The sequence below is a fragment of the Lampetra fluviatilis genome, chromosome 6 (genome assembly GCF_964198595.1).
Source record: "Lampetra fluviatilis chromosome 6, kcLamFluv1.1, whole genome shotgun sequence".
NCBI classification, from domain to species: Eukaryota; Metazoa; Chordata; class Hyperoartia; order Petromyzontiformes; family Petromyzontidae; genus Lampetra; species Lampetra fluviatilis.
Genome location: NC_136280.1, coordinates 3886635 through 3914603, shown reverse-complemented (window position 1 = coordinate 3914603; position 27969 = coordinate 3886635). Strand labels below are relative to the sequence as shown.

The 27969-nt window shown below is 45.0% G+C and overlaps 2 protein-coding genes across 2 annotated transcripts; one reads left to right on the top strand and one right to left on the bottom strand.

The window, feature by feature from the left end:
* The first annotated feature begins 3 nt into the window (after positions 1–3).
* On the top strand, positions 4–22892 carry SLC8B1 (solute carrier family 8 member B1). Its single transcript, XM_078857555.1, has 15 exons — positions 4–528; positions 5841–5993; positions 6746–6798; positions 8875–8932; positions 10191–10296; positions 10885–11052; positions 11865–11981; positions 12890–12949; positions 14325–14488; positions 15311–15452; positions 16582–16700; positions 17494–17647; positions 18330–18410; positions 19813–19874; positions 21136–22892. The coding sequence occupies exons 1-15, from the start codon at positions 397–399 to the stop codon at positions 21322–21324; spliced, it is 1758 nt and encodes a 585-aa protein (XP_078713681.1). The 5' UTR covers positions 4–396; the 3' UTR covers positions 21325–22892.
* Positions 22733–27782, bottom strand: RITA1 (RBPJ interacting and tubulin associated 1). The gene is made up of 3 exons (XM_078857349.1): positions 27619–27782; positions 24675–24998; positions 22733–23300 (listed from the first exon to the last, which is right to left on the bottom strand). Exons 2-3 carry the CDS (start codon positions 24938–24940, stop codon positions 22733–22735), a joined length of 834 nt encoding a protein of 277 aa, XP_078713475.1. The 5' UTR covers positions 24941–24998; positions 27619–27782.
* Between the last annotated feature and the right edge of the window lie 187 nt (positions 27783–27969).

Sequence of the window (27969 nt, the reverse complement as noted above, 5' to 3'; positions counted from 1 at the left end):
GAGGACGCAGCCGCACGCAGCGCCACGGTGCTCAAAGTCGCAGCCGTAGAGAGACACACGCGCGCACAGAGAGAGCGAGGGAGAGAAAGAGACACACAGAGCGAGATACAACTAAATAAAAAATACGCCACGACGAGCGAGTAGTATTACAGACGACCGGCAAACAAACACGACAGATTTATTTGCGGTTTTTTATTTATTATTGGTGGTTATGTTTAAAAAAAACCCACAGCCGCTTCTGTTTAATGGGTCGTCTGTCGCGAATATGCGGCGCAGCACGAGGACGTTTGCCGGCGTTTAAGATGTTTACATTCTAGCCGCGAGCACCGCCTCAATTAGTGGACAAGGTTATTGTTATTATTTGTTTAAGTTGTTGTTTTCTTATCCACGACGACGATGTCCCCGCCGCTGCACGTGGTCGCTGTGATGTTGATGTTGGTGGTGATGTTGGTGTTGGTGGTGGGGTCCGAGGCATCGTCAGAACACCGTCACAGCGTCCACGATCCTCATTCATCATCAGCATCGGAGGTGAGAGAGATTGTTGTTGTTGTGGTCGTCGTGGTGGTGGTGGTGGAGCCGCGGCGGATTCTTGAATCTGTCTGTGCGGAGTTTTTGAGAGTTGCGCGTGAGATGTTAGCTCCCTTCTTCGCCTGGTGTGCAAGGATTCGATCTCCGGGGGGGTCATCAACATCACGCGTTTGTAGATGTATTTGGCTGCTGTACATGTCCACACGATGTTGGTGATGATGATGATGAGCCACTTTCGTTGAGCTCTCGTTTGTGATATCCTCTGACAAAAAGGGGCCTTTAACCTCGTAAAATTAAGACGACTTTATAGTTTTTTTTAAAAATAGTTGTTGCATCACCCTCACGTGCACGATTTGGGGGTTTCTTCGTGATCTCTGCTTCCTCCTCACAAGACAAACATTTCCGTGAACGCATTTGCACCCAAACATTCCAGTGTATCGATGAGTCTCGAGGACTGATCGATACACAGTGATGTTTCACCTTCACGTTGTTGAACCTAACCAAGGTGGCCAGACCACCAGGATAATCATCTCATTTGCTGCGACAATGACCCCCTGGGATTGAAGCCCTCTTCCCTCGGTGAAACATCGTCTTTGTCAATTATTCGTGCCACCAGCTCGTGCGCCATGTATTGACCACCGGCAGTTTGGCCCCACTGATGCCACCTACCTACATGGCATCATCTGGGTCCTCGAATTGACGCCCATGAGTTGCGCGTATTGCTGCTGTGGTCATAATGCTAAATTGATGGATTTTGCATTTCCCCTAAATATGCTAAATTCCGCTTCATATGCAAATTCTTTTGTCAAGGCACTCTTCCTCCTCCCTCCCAGCTTAAATAGACGCTCCAAGCTTAGGACATGTCATTCAGACTGTCTTATCGACAGACATGTTCTTCACCTGAGGACGGCTGCTTGCGTTGTGGCCGAAACGTCGTGAGAATTATTTTATTATTTATTTTTATTATTTTACTACTTCCCTTCTACGTGACTTTACCGAAAGAACCAAGAAGATGAATCCCTGCAGTCACGAAAGCTTTAAATCGAAATTGATGGATTGTCTCTATTTGCTATGGATATGCTTGCTGTCCTGTCGTTTTAAGTTGAAATATTTTTGGCTCAACTTACAACGAAAACTTGGAATTGTGCGGGATGGCGAAAGGTGAAAATTAGATTTTTTTTTAAACTACTTCAACTTAGAATCGAGGACAACTATCTGTTGACCATACACATCGAATTATAATCATAAAAGTAATTTGTGGACAAGCCACTTGCGTTTAGGTACTATTAAGGAGCGCGCGTTATCCTAACAATTATTGGTGTACGTAGTGATTATAATGATATGGCGCTGCCAATTCGCTGATGGAGTCAGGTGCCTGTGTGACCATGCCGTGTCAGGGTCATGGATGTTGTTTGACCTTACTCCACCACGACAGTGAATATCGGATGTTGAAGCTTTTGGGGGTAGGCGGATGACCGGTTAAGATACCAACCTCCACACGTGTTTCATGTATAATTGAGATATAAGTTATGCAATCAATTACAGTATAACAAATTCATTTAAGTACAGTTATATTCTTGGTTCTTTCGGTAAAGTCACGTAGAAGGGAAACAATAAAATAAAAAATATATATCATATATTGTTTTTATATTTGTATTATTTTCTTTCCCTTCTACGTGACTTTACCGAAAGAACCAAGAATATAAATCCCTGCAGTCACGAAAGCTTTAAATCAAAATTGAAGTACAGTTTTTACATGTACTGCTGGGTTATAAATAAACACGAGTACGTATACCGTATATGCGGGGGGAGCGGTAGTGCAGTGATTAGCGCCATCTGAACCGAGTCTTAGGCATGCCCCTCGCCACCAACCCACCACCATGACCAGCGTGGTGAAGTATGGCACAAGCAACCCCCATGATCGAAACGGCTTTTGGAAGGCTTTCGTACAGCAGTGGATACACGTTTTAGCGAACCAATTGCATACGAGGTATTATTGGCGCCAGTAACTGGCGTGTAAATGACCCGTACACGCGCCACATGATGAAAAAACACCTCCTGTAGGCAATGGGTCAGCCAAACTCTGCTAATCTGGGTGAACTTTAGTCCCATAGTCGTTTGTTTATAGAGATCCGCGGAAGCTGCCACTGCCAAGTGAATTAGAATGCCCTCTCTTCAAACAACCCACTGGAAATTTATTTGCTGTCCCAGATTTCCACTTTTTCTGCTCCTGTCCCAGAAATGCCATTGTACAAATAAATGACCATTCCCTTTGTGAGGCTAAATTACCATTTGTCTTTAGTTTCCCTTTGAAGTGTTAATATGGCATCAACAGCAGGTCATGAACATTGTTTTGGCCACATGCATAGACATGCACGGATTAGTCTCTTTAATCAGCAGATCGACTCACAACAGGTGGTTTGGAAACCTAAGGCTAATGAATCCCAACAACAGAACAAGGGGAAAATAATGGGGGGGGGGGGGTGAAAGAATGTTAAAGGGTTTTGTGCAAAGTGTAATTATTTACTCCGTAGTAAATGCAATTCTTAACATGCTAGCAAAAAGCGGTTCCAACACAATCTCTGACTCACGATTTCAAAAAAGCATCTTGCGGCGCTTTTTAAATACCTTGTAACCTCACATCTATATCCAAGCTTAAAATATCTAATTATCCCAAGCTGTGATAGAAAATAACAAGATAACCCTACGTGGTGTTTCCCACTCTCCCATTACACCTGTAAGTGCCTTTATCCAATGGTGCTTCAAAGCCATCATCCCTATTACTGCTCTAAATGGGAAACATATACCATAGGTGACATTTCGTGCTATGGCTCTTATACATATCACAGAGATGTGGAATATTGCAGTGTACATTTTATTTTTCAGGGCAGTGTTATTGACAAAGGTCTTAACTTGTTGCTTTGTCCTTGTGTGCCAGTAGCACACTTACGTTTTGTAAATATTCTGATAACATCGAGGAATTGATGTACTCCACTGCTTCCTGCCGAGTAAAGGGAAGAGTAGTCCTACAAGCCACGCTTTATTATATAACCCATGCACGTGTTGCGGCCACTTTAGTACCATATAACTGTGTAGAATTTGGCAAGCAAAATTTTGAGTTTTTATGTCTACGCAGGAAAGCGTTTCCTTGTAGTTCTACTACTCTTCACCACTAACGGTCTGCTAATCAATTGACAGTAAATTCTGCCACCATTACTATATAAGTATAGTTGCGTTTCCATCTCACTGTGTTACATTATTGTCATGTTCCATATCTCATTTGCGAGCCATTTGAACAATAAAAAAAATCCATCTTTCTGAACCAGATTCTCATTTTTTTTTTATATACCTTTCTGGATTTTGTTGCTTCCACAGAGTGTCCTGAGCGAGGGTCATCTTCAATAAATGTCTTACCCATTCAAACTTTAGTTTATACACTGCTGGTGCATCAACGCTACAGTCGGTATCTTATAATGCATGGCACTGGGTCTATTTACTGCTTTGATAAGGTATTTGACCAGTGACCAGGACTCCCAAATACTCCACGTTCGTGATTTACACGAACACACTCTTCAGTTAAGTTTATATTGAAGTACCCTGTGAGCTAAGAAGCTTTAAGTCGTGTTTCATCAATAAAAACACACCGTTTCCATGACAGAGATAAAACATAAGAGAAAATAAATGAATAATACAAATGAATACATTTAAAAAAGGTAAAAAATCATAATTTCTCAAATATAATTTATCTTTAAAAAAATTTAGATTTAAAGCTTTCGTTACTGCAGGGATTCATCTTCTTGGTTCTTTCGGTAAAGTCACGTAGAAGGGAAATAATAAAATAATAAAAATAAAACATAATAAAATAATTCTCACGACGTTTCGGCCACAATGCAAGCAACCGTCCTCAGGTGAAGAACAGGTCTGGTGGTCTGGTGGTGCCCATTCAGACGCTGTCTTTCCGACAGACCTGTTCTTCACCTGAGGACGGCTGCTTGCGTTGTGGCCGAAACGTCGTGAAAATTATTTTATGATGTTTTATTTTATTATTTCCCTTCTACGTGACTTGACCGAAATAACCAAGAAGAAGAATATTTTAAAAGTTTTAGCCAATTTAGGGATACATATAAGTGCATTATAAGGCATAAAAAGTGCTTGTGGTAAAACACCGTTTACCAAGAAACACTAAATTTAAACAAACCTGCAGTTCTGGGAGTTATAATCAGGTTCCGCCGAAAATTTGCAAAGAAGTTACAACTTGGCAAAACGGCTGCTTACTTGCATGGGGTCAAAATAATGTCTTTTCTACTTGTCAGTGCAAATAAAAGTGTGCATTCAAAAACGAGTTTTTACCAAATGTTTTACTCAATGTGCTTACATCTGCATATGTTCTATTCAACTAAATTGCAACTGTGTCATCTCGGTGAGGTAGCATGTCAACATCTGAATATATTGCGAGGACTAAGTATATAATTTGTAAAAAATACAATTTTCGTTCATAAAAGCATCGAAGACTTTAAAATGTCCTCCACCACCGTCATAATCATCAGCCTTGATGTATCCACTGCTGGATGAAGGCCTCCACAAGCCATCGCCATCCCTCGTGATGCAACAATTGTGAAATGAACAAAAAACACGTGCTGTATTTCTCAAAGTGCCAGCAGTATTGGGTGTATTATCAGCAGGTAAAGATAAATAAATAAAACGTCCTTCGGCAGCAGGCAAGGGGGAGGTTGCACGTTATATTTAAGGGTTTGTGCAACACCAAACCGCAGCATACATCTCGTGCTTCGGGAGCTGTAAAGGTAAAGGGGCAGCCCTGCAATTGCTTGCTTACGCCACTGCTGGTGGAAGGCCGTACACTGCAGGAAGCTTTGGAGAGCCTCTAGAGGCTATTTGATTTACTTTTTCGTACAATTTCACCCTGGACAGGTATCTTACAAAAGGTGGGAGTACTTACACTTCACCCCATCACACGTGACCTGCCAATAGATCGACTGACCAGTGGTGTACCCATTCAGAGGTGGGGGGGGGGGGAGATATAAGAAAATTGCTCATTGTTTCAACTGCCACGCCGGGAGATCGACCTCTAGATTGCAAGTCCAATGCACTAACCATCACACAACCGTATCATCCGAGCCATGCGATAATATTATTTTCAGGCAGAGAGACTCCTAGAGATTTCTGCCAGCAATCGCTGTTGTTGTCACAACCGGACATCTGCGAAAAAGAGCTTTGTCGCTCATCGGATTCCTCCAGCATAAATAAATATTTTTCTGAACTTCCCCTCCTCCGCGTGCCGTCGTCGCTTGCAGTGCCGCGACTACCGGAGCATCAACGTGTCGGAGCGATGCCACTTTGTCAACAGCACGCCCGACTGCAAGATCCACGATGGGTACTTCGACTACGTGCACATCGCCTTCTGCAACTTCCCGGCTCGCATGCTGCCGCTGCCCATGACACTCTACGTGAGCCCCCCCCTGCAATAACCACAAGTGTTCCCGTTTTTGCGTTTTTGTCCAATGGAGTAAAAGTGTGTGGTCCGGTGGCGCAACGTTTAGAGCGGCGCGGCAGCTTGCAATCGGAAATGTGTGTTGTATTTCTGGATGTTGCCCTCTCAGCTACTTTTTGCTCTAGGGTCAGTACATTTAATACAGTTGGGCCTGCCGCCATAGGAATGTGGAATTTCTAGCACCAGCTGAGGGCTTTAAACGTGAGATAGGTGCCTCCCGATGCTTGTCTACGTGGGAAACCGCTTAAGAATGTTTTTTTTCAGGTTACAGTACTCGTATATCTTGTGAGCAAAGATGTTGTGTTGTCAGTGAATTGGTTAAATTGTACTATACTCTCACGCATTACAGCGCCCACATTTTGGTGGGATCTGTATGGGTAAGCCCTCACATTAAACACCTAACAAGTCTTCCAAACCGTTACGCCAGCAATAAAGCGACAATGTTCATCCCGTCCCTATTATACAGTAACATTACTGCGTGTAATGGATAACATAGGCCGTCAATTCTTATCTTAAGCCAAAAAGGCACTTGCATTGCTTGTGGTGGACGGGTTGTCTTCCTAACGGCATGCGACTCACGTGGCTGCCTGCCTTCTCGCTTCACAATGATAAACTAGAGCAAGCCAGGCCCCTGACGCAGGTGTGCAAAGTTCCTTCTGCTTAAGTATAACATCTTCTTGCGATTTCCGTTTCCTCCGTCTCGCACAGGGCCTGTGGCTGCTCGTGCTGTTCGTCGCCACGTCCACGACCGCCGAAAACTTGTGAGTCGGCTTAGCCCCGGCCTACTCTGCTATAACAGTTATTAATGTGGATATTACAGAACGTGGCATTGTAGTCTCTCCGTGCCCCAATGCCACTCGGGTAATGGCAATGAGAAGCCACCCTGCCCTGCCCCCCCCGGGTCTAATGTGCCGCTGCAGATGGCTCCGTAGCCACTGAAACGAGCAGCTTCAGCGTGACGTTTCACTCGTGTCACTGACTTTTGCACATTATTTTGAAACTGTCGTAAACGTGTGATATGATGGTACCACTGTGTATAGTATTGGGCTGGTTATGACGCAAATTACTTGAGATCAGTTTCCATTTATGGATAATATCAGTTGCGAGTGATCTGAACTGGTCTTGCCAACCCAATCCATAAACCCACACTGACCAACTGTGATGCAATATGGTTGGCACACACCGGTGGCTGATGTTGCATGTGGAGGCCTTCCTCCAGCAGTGGATTGACAAATTGGCTCAACTGGACTAAGCTGACCATGCCTTTGTGTTTAATCAACCTTTCCCACAAACCAAATAGTTGTCAGTCTTTCCATCACACAGCCACCGAGTTAGATTAACCATTGCCAAGGAGTGGATTAACATCTCAATTCAGGGACGGTGATAGGAAAATAATTTTACTCTATTAGGCGAGTATAGATTTACCAATGATGCGACCACCCTCATTCTAGAACTCAAAATACTCATTCGCATGGTTGCGGAGAATATAACTAAACTAATAAAATAATATATTCGATACAGTACTGTGACGTGACATGTGAAGCGTGATGGGAGGACTGATCCTGTGCTCACAATTGCACCTTTTTGCGGTCTAGAAATCACCTTGTGTGTATTGTACAGCCCTTTGTTAATCTACTGCTGGATGAAGGCCTCTCCACGACGTGTGGTTCATGGGGGGGTTTAATTGACCATACTTCACTATGCTGGTCATTGTGGTTCGTGGGGGTTAATTGACCATACTTCACTATGCTGGTCATTGCGGTTCGTGGGGGTTAATTGACCATACTTCACTATGCTGGTCATTGTGGTTCGTGGGGGTTAATTGACCATACTTCACTATGCTGGTCATTGCGGTTCGTGGGGGTTAATTGACCATACTTCACTATGCTGGTCATTGTGGTTCGTGGGGGTTAATTGACCATACTTCACTATGCTGGTCCTTGCGGTTCATGGGGGTTAATTGACCATACTTCACTATGCTGGTCATTGCGGTTTGGTGAAGGAGGGAACCCAGGACTGGTTCGGATTTCACTTGTGGGGAATAATAAAAAAATGAGCGAACAATGTCTCTTTCACATATCCGTCACCACTTATTAATTTTTTTTTCACAACCAATCGGCCTTCTGGGAGTGCACAATTTCAGCAGCATTGATTCAATACAACCAATTTCTGGATTTGTTTTAACTCCGTCTCATTAGAGGCCAGGGTTGATTAACCCTACCCATCTGACTGTTCATTAGCATGCTTGCTTATCCCATTAAGTCAACATATTAGTTTGTTGTCCTTCCCCTGCACCTCCGATTAGCACGGTTGGCTACGTAGGGTGCGAAAGAAGTTCAACATACAGTGCATACGTGGGCATGCCATGAATCAGCTTGCTCCTCAGTCTCCCTTGCAAAGTTCGAATCAACCTCATCACATATATATAATTATTATGCCCAATGTTTAAACAGGATAACCTGAGACTGAAGAGAGTCCTGCTTTAGGATGTTTGGCCAGTGTAGGAAGAAACCCATTTATACAATTGGAAAACACTCAATGCTTTGCACAGATAGATTCAAGAATGCATTGCTGTGGCAAAATCTGATTACCTCTCGACCTAAACCTGGTATTCCCAGACAGCCTTTCATCCAAGTACTATGCAGACTCAACTCGGTTTAGCTTCCGAGATCCGATGAGATTGGGTGTGTCCAGGGCGACTTGGTACAAGGCAACGTTTCATTCGTAAAGGTTTCAATCAACAACTCGTTCATATTCGAGGGTACAATTCAAATTCACTCTGCGCTCCTTTTCCTCAATGTTTTATTTTAAAAAGGACGTGCATCTCTCTCCCGCAGCTTCTGCCCGGCACTGGAGTCCATCTCGCACTCCTTGCATCTCAGCCACAACGTGGCAATATCCTTTTTCCTGTGACCGTGCGCATTAATATCAGCAAGCGGCAGGGCCTTTGGCTTTATTTGGCATGGGGCTGGGTGTATTTCCACATCGGTCTCCGATAGGGAATCTGCCGCTGGTAAACTGGAGACACGCGCAAGCGGGAATGGCCTGGGGGGGAGAGGCGGTGGAGGGGACAATACCCCAGTGTAAAAACTAAAAGCCATAGAAACCTTTTTTGTAAATCACTGACCACGAATATCGCATTGTGGGAATGTGACTGGCCAGGAGATGAAAAGCAACAGCTTGTACAGTGAATCCATGCCGACGGTTGGGCGGTTGGGAGCTTCCACGTTCATTTCTCCTTTAGTCCACCGGATTATTTACGGGCAGTCCACATTCCTTTCCAGGCTCCCTGTTGTTTCAGGCTTGTTTGTGAATAAACACGTGATGGGAGTCCCCACACATCAGTTTCGCAAGTTAAAATTCTAACGGCTGTTTTTTTTTATCTTCCCTTGCCCACCCAGCAAGCATCAGCCTACCCCCATTGCCACCCCCAGGCCGTTGTTGTTGCAAGCGAAGTTGGCAGAAGTTCAGGCTGGGAATTAACCAATTCAGCTGAATTGCGCTTTTAAATTGGATTCATTCCGATCTGGGGGAACATGTCTGCATGGCTGATGCTATCTTTTCGTCTCCATACCAGGGACACCAAGTTGCTTAGTCTCAATTCATTTCTTAATTGTGGTCCTGGAACACCAATGTCCAGAGGAACAATGCAACATTCCTGTCTTTTGAATAGAATTTGTCTTGCTAGTTTGGTTTCTTCAAAGCTCTGAAGAAAATTAAAGGTCTTACTGCAATACTGAAATGGATTCTAGAACATTAAAAAAAGAAACTTGCACCTTAACCTTTTCCTTTCAAACAAAATAATTAGCAGTGTCTTGGTAGCTAAATTAATTTGAAACACATTCGATGAAACGACAGCGTTTAAAAAAACATACATACCATCTCCATTGTTTAAATCGCAGTTCAAACTTGTGGGTAATTTGAGATAAATTTACCCTGGACTAATTTGTCGGTTCTCTTTATCACCGTCACTTCATTTTTTAGGCTTTGAAGAATAAGTATCTGCGGCATAATTTTCATGGTATGCGTGTGCTAGATCAGGTTTTTGAGAAACGGTGGTTTGTTACACAAGGTGCCACTTCGTCTTAGTCCATGGGCTTGCGTGTGCCACGCGCGACAATCAAAGTGTTCCTTGACAGCCCTCTCGGTGTACGGCGTGACGCTGCTGGCGTTTGGCAACGGCGCTCCGGATGTCTTCAGCGCCGTGGCCGCCTTCTCCGACCCCCGCACGGGTGGCCTGGCTATCGGGGCTCTGCTCGGTATGTGCGTCTGTGAATTGCGGACAACCGTGAAAACGCGAGGGCCAGCGTCTTCTCGGCCGCGCGCCGCCTGTTTCTCTTCGCCAACGTGTGCTCAGAAATCGTAGTGACATCAGGAATAGTAGTCGTATGTTTCTAAAAAACAGGTGAGAGCTCACGACAGACCACAAGAGTCTCCTAAAAAATAAGACAGCTCACAAAAAAACAATGCAAAACATTGCGCGTAAAAAATTGCAGCGTACGGTCGAATGATCACGCAAAATGAAACAAAAAGCCGTTGTACGAAAAATGCAGCAATCATGTGGCTTACAGTTTAAAATAGTACTTGTTCTCAATAAATTACTATAAGACAGAAGATAATGTTCCTTGCATTCATAATGTCTCAACAATTAGCGCAATTTGTGCCACTAAACTTTATTTGAACTCAGAAGAGATGAAACATTAATCCTCGTGCTCGGTAGCACAGAACGAGCGGTTTCGCGTCACGGGGTCAGAGTCCTCGCGCACACATTTGATTGTCGAACGCCCTGCAACTTCTTGCTTGCCCCCCCCCCCCCGCCGTGCATGACCCCGTTGTCACATGCCCAGGCGCGGGGATCTTTGTGACGACAATCGTTGCCGGCAGCGTGGCCTGGGTTGACCACTTCTTCATCCCTTCACGCCCGTTCCTGCGTGACCTTGTCTTCTACTTGGTCGCGGTGTTCTGGACGTTCTTCGTGCTCTACCGGGGTCACATCTCCATGGGCGAGTCAATCGGTACGTTGCCCGTTCTGCTCTGCTGCCCCCATATGCTGGAACTACCCCCCCCCCCCTTGCTTTCTGTGGTCCGTTTCTTTCCAGCATGACATTTAGACGACATTGTATCAATCCAAATTGCATCGTAGCAAACGCAAGTATGGCAAGCTAGCGATCTCCGTCCCACGCGTATGCAACGTTACCAGGTTTCCAATTCACTTTTTCATTTGAATAAGTGCTGTTTATTCAAGTCAATAGGACTGTTCAACATGTATCCTATTTACCTACTTTACCGAAAAAACCTAAGAGTATGAATCCTTGCAGTCATGAAAGCTTCAAATCTAGAATAAATGTATCCTATTTACAAACCGGACAAAGGTGTGTGGGTCCTTCATGTCAAGTAAATGTGTACTGTAAAAAAACACGCTTATATCACAGCACACGATGCCAATAGCAGCCACTGAAAATAAACAGTTCCGTTTCAGAAAATGGTAACCGAGTAAACGTTTTCAAATGAATCACGGATATTTAGATTCAAATAAGTTGCGTTATTTCATATACTTGTTAATGGAAACCCAGTGATAGGCACACTTCATGCTGGCTCAATACACCAGCTCTATTAATGTGCTCAACTCCGCATCCCTTATAAAAAATAAAAACCCGTGCCAGGATTGTTGCCGTCATAAGCAAGCCTTTTGTTTTTGTAATCACAGCGACCTTATAAGACTTCTTGTTTGTGGGTTGATTACATGTATGTTGAATTTCATTCGCACCGTACATAGCCAACCATGCTAATCGGTTGGTTCTTGGTTGTCTTTGTGCGACGTCCCAAGGGTACCTGGGCCTGTACGGAGGCTACGTCGCAACGGTGCTCATTGGCAGCTGGATTTACAAGCGGCAGAAAGCCACGTGGTTCTCGCAAGGCACGCTGCCTGATTACGAGGGGCCTGGTATGTGCACCGCCCACACGCAGCACACCGGAGGGGGAGGGTAGGACAGGGGTACAGCCACACTTTAGAAGTTGAGGAGCGTCCTTCACTAAAGTCAATGGTTCAAGTCCCATTATTAGTCAGATTGCAGATCATGACGTTTGCCTCTGCCGCCCCCCTCCCCCCCCCCCGTTAGTCACAGATAAGAGGAGTTCTGCTTAGATTAAAACTATACAAAATTCTACAAAACTACTGGCTAATACTGAATGAGTACCGAGTGTACTGTTTAAGGTTTAGCATCATCAGCTTTTACGTCACCTTATTGAAAGGGAGAAAAACCCAGACTCAAAAAATACGAAATAATTTTTTGTTACAATGTTGCATCTGCAAGTCATGTCTAAAAAAAAGATTGGGGGTTTTGGACAACCACGACACCCACCAGTGGCTGCCCCCCCCCAACTGAGGGAACAGCTCCATATGACATCGATTTGCGTGGGACCAATTAAACAAATAGGTTTTCCTCCTGGTGCAACACACCCAAAAACTGTCCGCTTTGTACAATTATTCTGGCAAATGTGTATTACGAGGTGAATATGGACGATGGCCAAATCACCCAAAATGTACCCGATTTTGTCAGACCTTAGAACCTAAGCATATTTAAACTGGATAACGCATGGACGGGTGAGCACGATGTAAAACAGGCTGCAGCGTAAAGTGGGTGGGCAGTCAAGGGCGGTGCAAAATAATCCAATATTGTACTGTACTTCTACGATTCCACTTCTTTCCAACCCAGTTTTAACCATCGCACACCGACTCGTGTGGTGAAGTACGGCTCGATAACCCCTGTGAGCATTGACAGGCTTTCATTCAGCAGTGTATTGACAAAAGGATGGTAATGATGGCGATGCAATTTTTTTCCTCCGCTTTAGGTAACCTCAGCGACGATGATTACGACGAACCTCGGCGACGTGTCGCCAGCATTCAGCAAGGTTTGCCGATGCACGCCCCGCCGGTCCAAACATAGAACACGTCAACAATGAGCCATCATCTCCTTAAATAAAAAAGGACATTGCAAAGAAGCATGGGATAGGACCAACATCAGTACAATGTAGGTACATTGGCCAAAACATCACGAGATTTTTTTTTTACGATCTCATACAATATACTATTCTAATACTGGTAGGAATCTCCTGGTTACACCAGCCCACAGAGGATTATTGTGTCCGCCCGTCGTGCAGGGAGGGGCTGGGTGGGGAGGGGCTGGGTGGGGAGGGTGGGGTGGGGCTGGGTGGGGAGGGTGGGGAGGAGCTGGGTGGGGAGGGGCTGGGTGGGGAGGGTGGGGAGGGGCTGGGTGGGAAGGGTGGGGCTGGGTGGGGGGTGGGAGGGGTGGGGCTGGATGGGGAGGGGCTGGTCACCCCGTGGTGCCCTTATAAAACTCAACGTTTAACCTACTCACGCCGGCTTGTGCCCGCCCTCACAGTCGGGCATATTTGCGGAATACACCAAGCCGCCATTGACCCTGGCCATTGACCGAGCAACCCAACGTTCCTACCAGCTCCCTCCGCAGGAATGTGTTTGACATTCAGTCGCGGTCAAACCTGAAGAGTCGATTATTTGTACCATTGTGATACAGACTCTGTGGTCTCCATGGCCCTGCACGGCGTCTATGAACCGACTACGTAAAACATTTTCTAACATACACTAATCAAGTCTTGTATAGTGAACAAAGACATCTGTTCTTGTCCCAATCAATTGTTGCATCACCTTCCGCTATCGCAAAAAAATGTATTTCTTTGATAAAAAAAAATCCCCATATTTATAGCACCCGGCAAACCTCAGCTTTTCCTTGGGGTTACTTGGCCTTGACAAAAGGAGGAACACGTGTGGGTTTGTGCAGGACACAGTTTCTTGGAGGAATGATAGCAGATTAACGAGACCGAGGAAGGAATGGCAACCAAATGAATGATACATGCCTAAGAGGGTGACCTCCACGGAGATGGAGTGATCAACTCAGAATAAAAATGTTTTACTGTGAGGGATGCCGACGACCTGGGGAGGCTTTCATCCATCAGTGGACAGAGAGTGTCTGCTGCTCATGATGAAAAAGTTTCCCTATTGCAATACAGTACTGCTATTAATCTAATTCATGGTTGCTGAGCACAGGTGCCAAGCAGCCAGCAACGGACAGCACTATTAAAGTTTTCATCGGTAACGCTTAAAATATGTTTATTGAACTAAAAAGGTTGTTTATGAGTATTTGGCAAAATAGACAACAAGCCCATGGGAGGGAAGTAGAATAAAGAGAAACGTTTTGACTTTACTGTGACTTTGCTAACCCGGAGTTGAACCCTGACCCCGTCGCAGTGGTGGGGGATCTGAGCGAGAGCCTGCCACTGCTGGGTGCTCCATCGAGCCCCACGCTGGGCTGCGGAGGGAAGCTCTACCGGTTCCTGCTCTCTTTGTCGCCGCTCGACCTCGCGGAGTGGAGGCGGCGAGGATGCATCTGGAAGTTTCTCAAGGTCGTCGTGGTGAGGCTTGGGAGACATTCCCCGAGCGTACCGTTCGACGCTCGGCCACGTACCTATACAGGGTAAAAATGTGTTTGGGTTAGGTTGCGTAAAATATAAATGTGTTGTTTTATGCCGCCGCCACTCGATACAGACAATTTTTAAGGTTTGTCACAAAATGTGCCAATTAGTTACTTCTTTAGCACACTGGTGTGTTGGAGAGCAAAACTCCCACAACATTTACAATTTGAGTACGACGTTTCGCTGGTGATCATAACCAGCTTCATCAGCTGGTTGTGGGTTTAATCTCCTACACACCGGTGTGCTGAAGTAGTAACTAATTAGCAAGTTTTGTTTACGTGACAAACCTTACTAATTGGCTGCTGCGTTGGGTGGTGGTTGGTTAACGACACTTTTATATTTTTACGCAATCTAACCCAACAAACCTTTATTATGGAAAACGATCGCAAAAGCCTACGTGTAAAACTGATGGTAAAGGTGCAGCCCTGCAATTTCTTGCTCGCACCAAGATTTTCAGTAGGGTCTCTCACCGGGTGTTTTTGGCCTATTTTTCTACACTGGCCATACGTCTTGGAAAAGATGGGAGTAGTACCCATACTTTACCCCCACCACCACAATAGTGCCCTCTGTCTTACCCAGGAAAGCCTGAGTCTCATCCGATTTTCAGGAGGTCCTGCGCAGGAGGATGTTTGGGCCAATTGCACCGCGCCATCACTGTCCCATGCGATACTAATCTCGTTAACGCTGCTGCCGTTACAAGTTACCGCCGTCTCTATTGCCTCCGCAACAAGTTCTCACGGTCTCTTTCCCCCCCCCCCGCAGCTACCAGTGGAGCTGCTGCTGATTCTTACGGTGCCCGTCATGAATGTGATGCGTGAGGACCGCAAGTGGAATCGCCCACTCAACTGCCTGCAGCTGATAACGGGGCCTCTAGCCGCTCTCTACTCCCTGAACGGGGGGCTCTGTAAGTCGACTTGTGACCCCCCCCCCCCCCGCAACTGTGGAAGGTGCTAAAATGCCGAGCCAAACGCTTGCCCTCGTCTCGTCTAATGTTTTTCAGCGAGGTGGCCGGGTGACTCGGAGGTCATAAGACTGGGCCCGGGCGTTGGCTGACATCCTGGGTTTGAAAGCGGGTTTCAGCCCCCACCTGTGATTAAATCGTGTTCTCAGGTGTACAGAGTTGATAGGTTTCCAGCCTTTTCACAAAGGACTAAACAACAACAAAAAATCCGTCGCATTAAAGTTTGGTTCTGCACACGAGTTGGATCATTTCTATATATGTTGAACTTCTTTCGCATCATACATAGCCAGCCGTGCTTATCGGAGGTGTGGGAAACGGACAACAAATTAACACAATCAGTTCAAAAGAAATTAGTTTTAACTCTAGATTTAAACATTGAAACCAAAAGTTGACTTATGTTACGAACGCTAATCTCATAGCATTCTCGCGATGCCACAATGACATCACTCCCGTGCGCTTTCATACGTCAATGCAGTAATATCACGAGTGTAATGGTAGTGCTCAATCGTGATCTTTTAAAAAAAATCATTAATGAAGCTTCAAACTGGTGTTGGACATCCTGCAACACACAGCCGAGATATGTATCACCGTCACAGGAGCTGCATGCTTTCTATAGTGTCCTCAAGTACCAAGTTTTATTTTATTATCACCTGTTCTAGCAGCTCCAAAACATACATGAGGCCAAGCTCTCACCTAATGCTGCTCCCTCACCATTATCATCATGAGAATAGGGTTTTTCTCTTTTTTCTGGCAACAAAACAGGTGATAAGATGTTAAAACACCAAACTGAAACCTTTTACAAGGAATCACGTCTGCATTAACCACAATGCTTGTGGTCAGAATGCAAACAAAAAACAATGATAACATATGCATTGTCCCTGAAACTGATTGGTCCACACCAACCAACATCTTAACACCTGTTTTGTTGCCAGAAAAAAGGGGAAAAACCTATCATGTTTGGTACTGGCAAAGGAAGTCCCATGACATAATCATCATCTAAACATATTCTTGATATTGTGCATGTCGTAAACAAATAACGCCATGCGTCCCGTGCTTCTGTCCCCGTGTCCAGACTTCATGTTACCTGTGGGTGGTGTCCTTCCTCTCTGGAGCCTGATACTGGCTATTGGCGGTCTGCTGGCTGTCATAGCCTTCATGACGACCAGCGAGCAACCGCCACCCTTTCAACTGGTGAGTCCGTTGCCCCTCAACGCCTCGCACAGCGTGCACACTTCCATAAATTGTCAACTTACCCAAGCGCGCGACCACCGTCATCGAGCGGGGGACCGCAATATTTCGTAAGATGTTCCTCATCGGTCTGCACAGTGACGAGAGCGGACTTCTTAACACTGTTCAGTACAGAAGTGGTAAGAGCCAGGTGAAGGCCATGAGATTAGTTGGTCAGCAGGAAGCCGCCCATTAAGGAAGAAGTTAAACAGTGCCAAGACCATGTTTAGGTATCGCGATTAACGTTAGCCCGAGGTCTTCATATAGCATTATATTTTAAATGTGTGTATATATAGAGTACATATGAAGACCCTGTACAAAACAGTGGGATGTGTGCATCATGGGAAAAGGAGGCGTGTATATTTTCTTGCATTGACTCGTCAATTCTTATTCACACAGTACACGCATCGAACTGTCATTGTGCGAATCAGTTTACCGTTTTTGGAAGTTATTTGAAAGCGTTACATTTCAACGAATAGAATAAACGTAACGAGACAATCAAAACGAAATGTAAGAAACAATACAAATGAGATGTCAAAATGAGACAAAAAAGCTAAACCAGTGTGAAAGTTTGCATTTCCATTGCATTTTCTATCCTGAAAATACCATTTCATAGTGAAATTGTATCCTCAGCTCCGATTGGCTACGTACGGTTCAAAATAAGTTCAACATACATAGATTGTGTCAAATTTGATAGTAAATAACTCGGAACTCAAAACCTTCATGTTGAGTGCTGGTTCTGCGTTTCACCCGCTAGGCGTTCGCGGTTGTGGGCTTCGTGGTGAGCGCCCTCTGGATGAACGCCATTGCCAACGAAGTGGTGAACCTGCTGCAAACGTTCGGCGTTGTGTTCGGCATCAGCAGCACCGTGCTGGGTCTCACGCTGCTCGCCTGGGGGAACAGCGTGCCCGGTGGGCGCCGCGGCACACAACGCACCGCACAACGCACCGCACAACGCACCGCAGTCGCAGCCCCGCACGCCACTTCACGCACCACACGCCACGTTTCACTTCTCCACGTCTGCATCACGTGCCACCGCCACACCACACAACCGTGTCACATCACTCGATGCTATGCTGCAGCACGACGGCGCATGCCACTCCGCGCATCGCACAACGCCACGCTTCACTTCTCCACGTCGCATCACATGCCACACCACACAACCGTGTCACTTCACTCCATGCTATGCCGCGCGGCGCCACGCTATACTGCAATAAAGCTGCAGGCTGCTGCACCACAATAATGCATATATCTGTCCTGCACTGGACGTCGACCAGACATGCAAATTAAAATATATTGCAGCATAGTTGGTGACCTCGGGTAAACCCCTATGATTTTAAACACCCACCCGGTGAGGCAAGACTGACAAAGCTCTGTGCGGTGTCGGATTGATGTGCATTCAGATAGATAAACCTTTCCTGGTCGACACACCGACACTGTAAGCACGGTCAAGCGTTTGAAATACAACACACCACAAGGGTGCCACACTTGTGCCAGTCACACTGCACTTTTGATTGTCCAGAAGATCGAATCTGTTTTGTGGTCGAATATATGGCACCATTCCCCCTAACACTGTCCCCCGCACATGTGCAGACTTCGTGGCGGATATCACGATGGCAAGACAAGGCTACCCACGGATGGCCATCTCCGCGTGCTTTGGTGGCATCGTCTTCAGTATCCTTTTCTCCAATCGCGTCATTTGTAATTAAAGGAAGACGCGATTCTAATAACAAATAACTGTTCATGTTGCAGATATACGTTAATTGCAAAATATGTCACAGGCTATCCGATATGAGTTTGAAGTGTCAGTTGTTTTCAAAAAGGCATTCTCAAAGGCATAGTCAAGAGCATTATTATACCATGGATTTCACTTAGACATCACTCCCATACATGATCCAGAACATCATTTCCATACTTTCCAATACATGTCTGCAGTGCTGCTGACCATAATCTAAAATATATTTGATAATTAATGCAATTATGCACTTGCGTCAGACAGTTTGTACCACACAGCCTAGGTACGTATCCACAAGATACGTTTTACGAGTTGCGTTCCTTTGAACTAGGCTGCACGATTGCGATGATTAGAGGATTTGTATTTCATTTTGTGCAAGTTGTGCCTGAAAAGGGGTTATTGTCAGTGAGAAGGAAGGGCCACACAGGAAAAGGAATGGCTTGGAGAGACATCAAAGTGAAAACAGCCGATTGGCAGGCAAGCGTGCATCCAGAACTCATTTGTATATAAAATGAATTTCTTTTGAAAGGGTATTTTTTTTCAAACGTATCTCGAAATACCTGAATGACTAAATTTTTCACAGTTCCTCTACCACATCACGAGGGCACGTGATTTGTTTTCGGGCCTTGTGCTACGTGCTCCGAGTTATTACCTTTCATAAGAGGGCAGACTTGGTCGCTCACGTATTTAGCGTATGGGAAGTATTTAGCCGTTTTTTTTAAGATTAAGTGAATACAATAATTTGCTTTTATAGCACTTTATTTTTGCTTTCCAATGAGAAAAACAAGAAACTCTTTCCCGATCAATCTCGCTTAAAAATAAACTCAAACACATATGTTCTTAAATTGCAACATTTGTGCCCACATTCTGAATGACACTTGCATTTTAGTCTGTGCATGGTGTGTCTGGGAAAGTTTGGAACTTGTAGTTTTAAAACCGAACGTTGTAATTTTAATTCAGAATTGAAAGCCAGGTGTGGCTGGATAATAAATAAGAGAAATGCCTCAGTGGTGGTGCAGTGGTTCTTACACTGTGCTACAAATCCAGTAATATGAGTTAAATTCCAAGCCACAGTTAACATTAGGCCAGTTATACCTGAAATGGTCAGTCATAAATAAGTACCTGGTGCAGCATGAATATCAGCACTTGGGAGTCAAAGGTGGCTTGGACATGATGCCATCCACACCAACCCCTCTTGCGCATCGTGTCAGCCTCAATCGGTGTGCTCGTTAACAGCACTTGCCTCGGCAGTCTTGCACAGCTATACGGGAATGTGTTCATGTCTAGGACGAGATGAAGAGCAGCAGGAGACCTCATTTGCAGCCTTAACTGTCTGCACAGACATCCTGGTGGGGATTGGGCTGGGTTGCCTGCTCAGTATGCCCCCTTCTCACGTGCAGCAGGTATGGCCGTGCACACAACACCTTCAGAACGCTTGGACCACAACCAAACTGTTATGGCTTTTCACGATATAATAGTTTTGCCATCCCTGTGATTTATCGCCGTGATTTTAGGGTCATGATTCAATCAAATAAAATATTCCTTTCTCCTATACGCTACTGTTATATGCGAGCGTAAGACTTGATTGACATGCCTAATAATTAGTCGCACAATGTTGAAAAACATCACCCGTATTGCGCCTGATCTTGTTATATCTCAGAAGCCAAGCGGTTCCGTGCCTGGTTAGTGCTTGGATAGGCAACCCCAATGCATAAACGGGTGTTGCAGTCAGCTGGAAGGTTATGTTGTCAGCAGAATGGAGCGTAGCAAAATCGATTTCTGTACTCTGCTATGCTCCAAAGTCTTACACTCCATGCCCGTCAACTCGCACTGACCAGCGTGGTAAAGTATTGCCAAATAACCACCATGTACGTTGAACTTCTTTCACACCGTACATAGCCAACCATACTAATCGGCAGAGGTGGGACAAAGTCATTGTTATGCAAGTCCAAGTCGAGTCGCAAGTCATCAAATTCATGACTCGAGTCTGACTCGAGTCCAAGTCACATGACTCGAGTCCACATCTCATAGGTGGGACAAAGTCATTGTTATGCAAGTCCAAGTCGAGTCGCAAGTCATCAAATTCATGACTCGAGTCTGACTCGAGTCCAAGTCACATGACTCGAGTCCACACCTCTGCTAATCGGAGGTGCGGGGGAAGGACAAACTAAACACAAAAAGCAGTTTTAAAGAAATGAGTTTTCAATCTAGATTTAAAAGTGTATAGCCTTCAGTGGCTTCCTAATATAGGAAGGGTGTTCCAGACTGCCGTAGAAACACACCTGAAAGTACACGATGCAGTGGCCCCGCTATGACCAGCACACAGGGATGCTCTCATCCAGCAGTGGATTGGCAAAAGGGCTGTGCATGTTATGTATACACACAAAATTTATGTAAAACGGTTTAGACATGAGGTATGGCACACCAGTGAGCACATCTGCTTATTAGTTACATTTTTACATTTATTTTCAAACATCTGTAACCCAAACTGACCAGCTTGGTGAAGTACGGTCGATTAACCGCCCACGATCCGCACAGCATGGGGACGGCACTCATCCTGCTGTGGATTGGAACAAAAAAGGGCTGTACATGGACACACACACGTGTAATGTTGTGCCCTTTGTGCGTCTTATTGTGCCACCCCCACCCTTCTCGACGGTGCAGCTGGTGCCGGATGTACCGCTGGTGTGGGTGCTGTGCGTGTCACTGGGCATCAGCCTTGTGCTGTCCTTCGTGGCACTGCCGTTGCAGGGATTCTACCTCACGCGCAAATACGGGGTCTGCCTCTTTGCACTTTACCTCGCTTTCCTCACCGTCGCGCTCCTCACAGAGTTCCAGATCATTAGATTTTAAGTCGATCAACAGCGCGATTCGTGGTTTGTGTTTACGGTGACTAACGTGGTGCAATCGGGACTTTCGTTTTCGCTTGCTTTCGCTAGCGTGCGTCAAATTTGTCCCAGCGAAATTATTATGTTTTTACTTCTGAGATTTGACATGCCAGTGGACGGGCGATTTAATGTTATCTCCATGCGAGAGAATTTAGGTCACTAATGCAAGTAGATTTTTGTTAGCCATGAACGTAAAGAATGTTTAAGTTGCAAGAACATCTTTTGAAATGTAGGGTTAGGTTTGGATTTTAAGCAAGATTAAACGTCTACATTATTTTGAATGACACTTGATTTGTTTATAATTTTGTACAAATGGCTTGTACTGTATTTATATATGGAAATAGCCAGCGCACAAAGCGAAAGCAATCTAATTGTGCTGCACATTAACAATTATTGCAGTCGGTGCTGTGTTTTACGTGTTTTGAGTACTGCAGCCTAGTTTTAAGATGTTTTTTTTATCACCGATGAATGTTTTGTACGTGTGCGATCACTGTATTTTTCTGCTGCAACTATTGTAAAGCCGGCGTTTGTTTATTTTTAAAGCCTACAAACGGTAAGGTTGCATAACATTTAAAAACCTGTTAATTTGTTCTGCAAATACGATTTCTCACACCTCACCCGAGCTGTCAGGCTCCAAGACACATGGATACATACACACAGCGTCTTGTGCCAAACTCTCGACACATTCCTTCACTGCAAAATGACACTAATAGGTTGGTCTCAACTGGCATTACCATAGCAACACACAAATTGACATTTTAAAAAAATGTCTTGGCACATGTTTTATTCACAATTAAAAACAATATTTCCACACCTTTTTATAATCTGCCTATTGATCAATGCAACGCCATGTTGAAATGTAGCAGCTCAAATCACGTAGCTTAATTTAAATACAGTAGTCATTCACGTTCACTTGCCTGAAAGTGCTGAAGAGGAAAGTTAAAGGCAATCTATACAAGAAGAATAACGGAATTAAAAACGAATGAACACAACTATAATGCAAAGTACACACGGCAAAACTGCACTGAAAGTACAAATCCCATTTGTATGATGGCCTCAGCAGGGTTAACTTATCAAGCTAAGGAACACAACAGTGAAATGACAACTTCACTGACATTTTGGAATTGTTACTCTTACACTTTTGTTCATTAAAGTGTCTTTCTACCAGTAATTTTAAATATCAAGACGTACTCGTGTAATATTTAGAAACCGTTGTTTCAAAAAGAACCCTGTTTTACAGATACAATTTCACAAAGATGTCCTTTTGCCTTTGTTGTTCCTTTGACCGTTGCTCGTTTGTTTTGCGGGTGCCACACATGCTTCGCAAATCGACAACCCAATTTCATTTGGCCACCACCCTTTATCTTGGCCCTTCACCTCCAGGGTGGCCTGACTGCCACTAGCGACCCCGTCGAGCCGTACAGCCGCGCCGACTGTGGCCTGCGTGCAGACCCAGGCCGAACCACCTCCGTTTGAGAGGCCACAGACTCCCGCCGGCCATCCAGCCGCGGCCTCGCAAAGTCCCCGCGGGCAGACGAGGGCCGAGAACCGCATACCACGAGGTCGCCCGCCACCCCGTGCGCTCCCAAACTCACAGTCCGATGGTGCTTCTCTTTCCCCGGCTGATTTGACTTGTGGCTGCTGCCGCCGCTGCCCGCGCCGCGTCCATTTGTCGACGCCGTGGCAGAGCCCACGTTTGGCCGCCCGTCGATGGGTGCCGTTTCCAGGGGGGCCATTCTGTGCGGGGCCTTGAGCGGCGGAGAGTTTTTCTTGTGCTCGCTCTCGGCGCGGTGCGGCCGGTAGGACGGAGGCGTCCACAGCAGCGGCTTGATGCGCACACCCCGTTCCTCGCGCGACACCCACGGCGGATCCCAACCTGAGTCGGCCAGCGGTCCCCCAAACAGCATCTCGTCGCAGTACGTGGGCGAGTGCTTCACCAGCCTGCGCAACCAGCACACGAGTTCAGTGCCCGCCAAGATTCACGTGCGTCCTTGACGACGTGCGGTGCGCATCAGACGGGTGCAAGCAGTGCTTTGGCAAGAACTGGAAAGCGGTTTCAGGGTTCGTGACATTTACTTGGCATGTAGCGATTCATTCCCCCAACACCCAGAGATGAAATTGTCAAGATTCGATATTTTGAGTCTATTTGAGAGTAGATTTTCGTATCATTTTTAAAGATTAGTTTGTACTGTTTCTCATGTATTATATATTGTTTGCACAGGTTTATTTGCCACAATAGTAGCCTATATATAACAAGATTATTTTCATATTAAATCTGCGCATATAATTGATTCTCACATGCACCATGTGATGCAAATGAGTGCAAGAATTGAGGAGTCCATGCATAATCACATGCAGTGGGTAGGTCAGGTGACGGGTTAAACCAATGACATCGCGGATGAGTGCAAGGTTTAACTATTTAAAACCTGCACCAGTCCATAATAAAACTGGCTTAAAGTGTACCGTAACAATTCTAAAATGCCACATTTAACATCCGCTCGTTACCATGGTTAATGAATTCACTCCAGGCACAATCATGCCTTTGGCCAAGCTGGAAGTTGGCCAAAGTTTAACAGCATTAAATGTGCCTTGTTTGTCGACTACTGTATCTTTGTTGGCTTACGTAATATTAATTAGCATCTTACGAAGCAGTGTTATTAATGATTGTTGCAAACAATGCACGTATAACTCTAGAAACCGATTATAACACATTTCTAGTCAACAAAACAAATCCAGATCGAGGAAGTAAAACTGGAATTTATGCAGCCCAACCGTTTAAGGTATAATATTGAATGTTTTAACTACACTCCCATGCAAACTAAAAAGGGCTATACGAAAGGAAATTTGCACACCAAATTGCTGCTGAAAATCGTCAGATTCGAAGCCGTTAAATCTGCCGATTGAATCGTTCCCCGACCGCATATTATTTAACAGCATCACATGCAGTATTTGCTTGTTACAAAACCAGTTTCTGGCATCTTATTAATATAGTACAGTAAATCCACTGCAAAATCGGCAATGCATTGCTTGAAAGAACGTTAATCAGTTAATTACTGGACAGGCATTTGTGGTTAAGTGTGACATTGGGTGATCTTTTTATAGAGGCCCTATTTTTTGTATCACCCTGTAATTTCATCTCAATAGGCGATTGAAAATCGTGAATCGTACCGACTCTACGTTCCAGTATTAATATTGGTGTTAGAGGCACGTAGAGGCTCGGTTAAAAAAAAAATCTGCAACAATTTCCAGTTATTTTAGTGGGATATCAACAAACACGAAAACGGACCACAACCCCCATCGTTTCACCTGTCGTACCTGTACTTATTCCGAGTCATGGGCATGCCGCTGCCGCTCGGCGTTTTCGGAGTAGAGGGCGCGGATGAAGGTGCCGAGGTCGGGCGCGGTGACCCAGCCCACGGTGCCTCGAAAGGCCTCACGTAGGGCAGAGGCCGGCCCGAGGGGTCACCAAACAGGGTCTCCTCCACGAAGGAGGCCTCGGAGCGCACGCGGTAGCGGGCGCGGGCCGTTTTTGGGCTCCCCGTCCCGGGCCTGCTGCCACTGACGACCAGGTCCACGGCCATGGCAGCAAGCAGCAGCAGCAGCAACACCACCTCTCTCGCTTGGTTTTTTTCAACCTCCCTGACTCATCCGCAAGCGAGAGGTTTGGGGATCAGCAGGAGCCAGAGAGGGAGGGGTGAGTGGTCGTGGTTGGTTGGAAAAGCCAGACAGCCACTCACTGAACCCCCCCCTGGAATAAGCCACTAGTTTCGCCACGGCTCACAGGACAAAAGCCAAACGGGGCCACGTGACGGACACGGTTGCCATTAATAAACTCGGAGAGAACCTGACACTGGTTCTCATCATCACCAGCATCACCAGCAACACACCACGCGCGTGGAGATGCCCCCCCCACCTCCCAAACAATCCACGTTTAGAACAAACCACGTGCAAAGGATTTACGACCCCCACCCTTTGGTGCGAGATAAAACATCACGGTGGTGATGGTGCGAAGTGAAATTAACCACCGACGTCGTCTTCATGAGCGTGACCTTATTTGTGTGCTTCCAAGTGCAACGCACAATTACGTTTAATAAAAAAAACCACGAAAATGCCAGGTGCGGCGTAATTGCGCCTTTGCCACGGTGTATTTTTTTTCACATCTACCCTCAACACAATTGAAATCGAATTTAGTATCGATAACATAGGGCAGTTACGGAAGCGGTACCTTGTAAGGCAGCGTTAATTGATCATTAGCACTGCTTTTCAACGGACTGCATTAAATGTGTATTTATGTACATTATATAAGTGCTTACACTACTCCGTCTCAATATAATTAGCATATTACCGTGTTGTTATTGAAGTTGCCAAGAGTAGTACATTGGCAGTGATATGATGTTGGCAGGGAAATGCATATATCCAGTACAGTATACCATGCAGTGGCCAGTTATGTGAGACACCTTTAATATTCTTTTAAAATATATTTGTATGCATTTAAAATGTCGAATTAAATAAGAAATTACACTTAATGCGTTTTATAGGCAGGCAGGTGAGCCAGGTAAATGAATTAACCCAATTAATCTCCCATTAATTTATTCACGCATTCTTTTACAAAATTGAACGTAAAAAAAACTTACGAATTAATAAATCGATGAAATCGCTAATTCATTGATTACAATAACAAAATTATATATTTGTACGGTTGTTTTGCTGCATCTCAAAATATCGTTCCTCTCCATGGAAGAATAAAAACCGCACGTCTTGTAATTTGATTAGAATAAAAACCACACCACGTCTTGTAATTTGATTACACTGAATAAGCTCAGGGGATGGCAGGCACAGCAAACTTGCACAACCCATGCGGTTTACCCCCATTATTGTACAGGGAAATTGAGTTTTCAGGTCCATACGGCGTACAGCCGTTTTAATATTGGGCAAAACAAACAAAACATGGTCTATTTGTTTTTTTTATTTAAAGCTTTCGTGACAGCAGGGATTCATATTCTTGGTTCTTTCGGTAAAGTCACGTAGAAGGGAAATAATAAAATAATAAAAATATCAAACAATTAAATTCTCACGACGTTTCGACTGCAACACAAGCAATCATCATCACACCTGATGAATCATCATCACACCTGATGATGATTGCTGTATTGCAGTCGAAACGTCGTGATAATGTTATTGTTTTATATTTTTATTATTTCACTTCTACGTGACTACCGAAAGAACCAAGAATATGGTCTATTTGTGTGATGATGGGACGTTGTAAGATGAACACTGAGATTTATAAGGCGCACACGGGGTGACCAATAAGATCTGAATTGGTCTGTAATAAATAAGAGCACTAACAAGGGGTTGACAGGTATGGCATAGCATGCAGACACTATTAATAGAGCTCGCTCGTAAAATAATTATCCGTTAAATAGTAAAAAAAAGAATACCAAAATCAAGTACTCTTCGCATTCCGTGAATTAATTACAGCGTAAATTATTAAACCGCACAGGAATCGCCAGTCCCAAGCAGACACATTAACACAAAGAGGTTTTTTTTTTAGTTAGATCGCGTAAATATATAAATGTTCACCATTGGAACCTCCTTTGCCAGCAGCAAAATATGCTGTGTTTTTACCCTTTTATCTATCTTAATATATAAATGTTGTGTCGTTAAACCCGCCACCACCCGACACAGCCAACCAGTACAGCAGCAACACCGGTTGTGTGTTGGATAGCAAATCCACAACATTTACAATCTGAGTTTGACCTATCGCTAGTAATGACAACCATCATAATCAGGACAAATACGAGAGCTTAACGGATCATGAATATGTCACACACACACGCACGCACATTACATACCCACACGCACACGCAAATGTCTTACATTCAACAACATTCGCGACAATTCTAAACTACGTTACGTCTTGTTATCGAAGGTCTGGTAATATATATTGTATCAAGCGGACAGACAGACACGAGAGCTTAACGTATCGATTATGAATGTCACACACACACGCACGTGCATTGCACACTCAAACACGGTCTTTACAATTCGAAAGGATTTCACGTCGTTATCGAAGGTCCGATAACAATTATAGTGGGCATGAGGTCTCCCTCCCCCCGTCCAAATGCGGCAAATGTTGTTGTTGTTGTTATCTCTCTCTGTGGCCCAAGGCCCCCCGATGCAGCCACCACCGCCTTGCCTGACGCGCACGAACATTGCACATTAGACCGATGACGAACACAACGCGAATTGACGATCGTACCTTTGCAATCGGAGCGGTGTTGTTTAACGCGATCGTGTGTGTAGCAAAAACAATAAAATATTAATATTACGGGGACACAATAACCAACAAAAACCACCGCCACAGGAATTATCGCCGGCGATTTTTTTCACTTTTTGGATGCAAATTTTGCGCATGAGGCCCCATCCCCACCCACCGGGCACGTCACGTGCAGCGTCTCCAGGCGACGGCATTTAAACATTGACGCTTTAAACATTTACGATTAAAATATTGAAAACGCCTCCGTTCCCTCTTTGGTTCGTTTCGCTGATGAAATGCAATCGATTTCTTAAAACGTTACTTTACGCGCAAGCAGAGGGAAATGTTACGGAT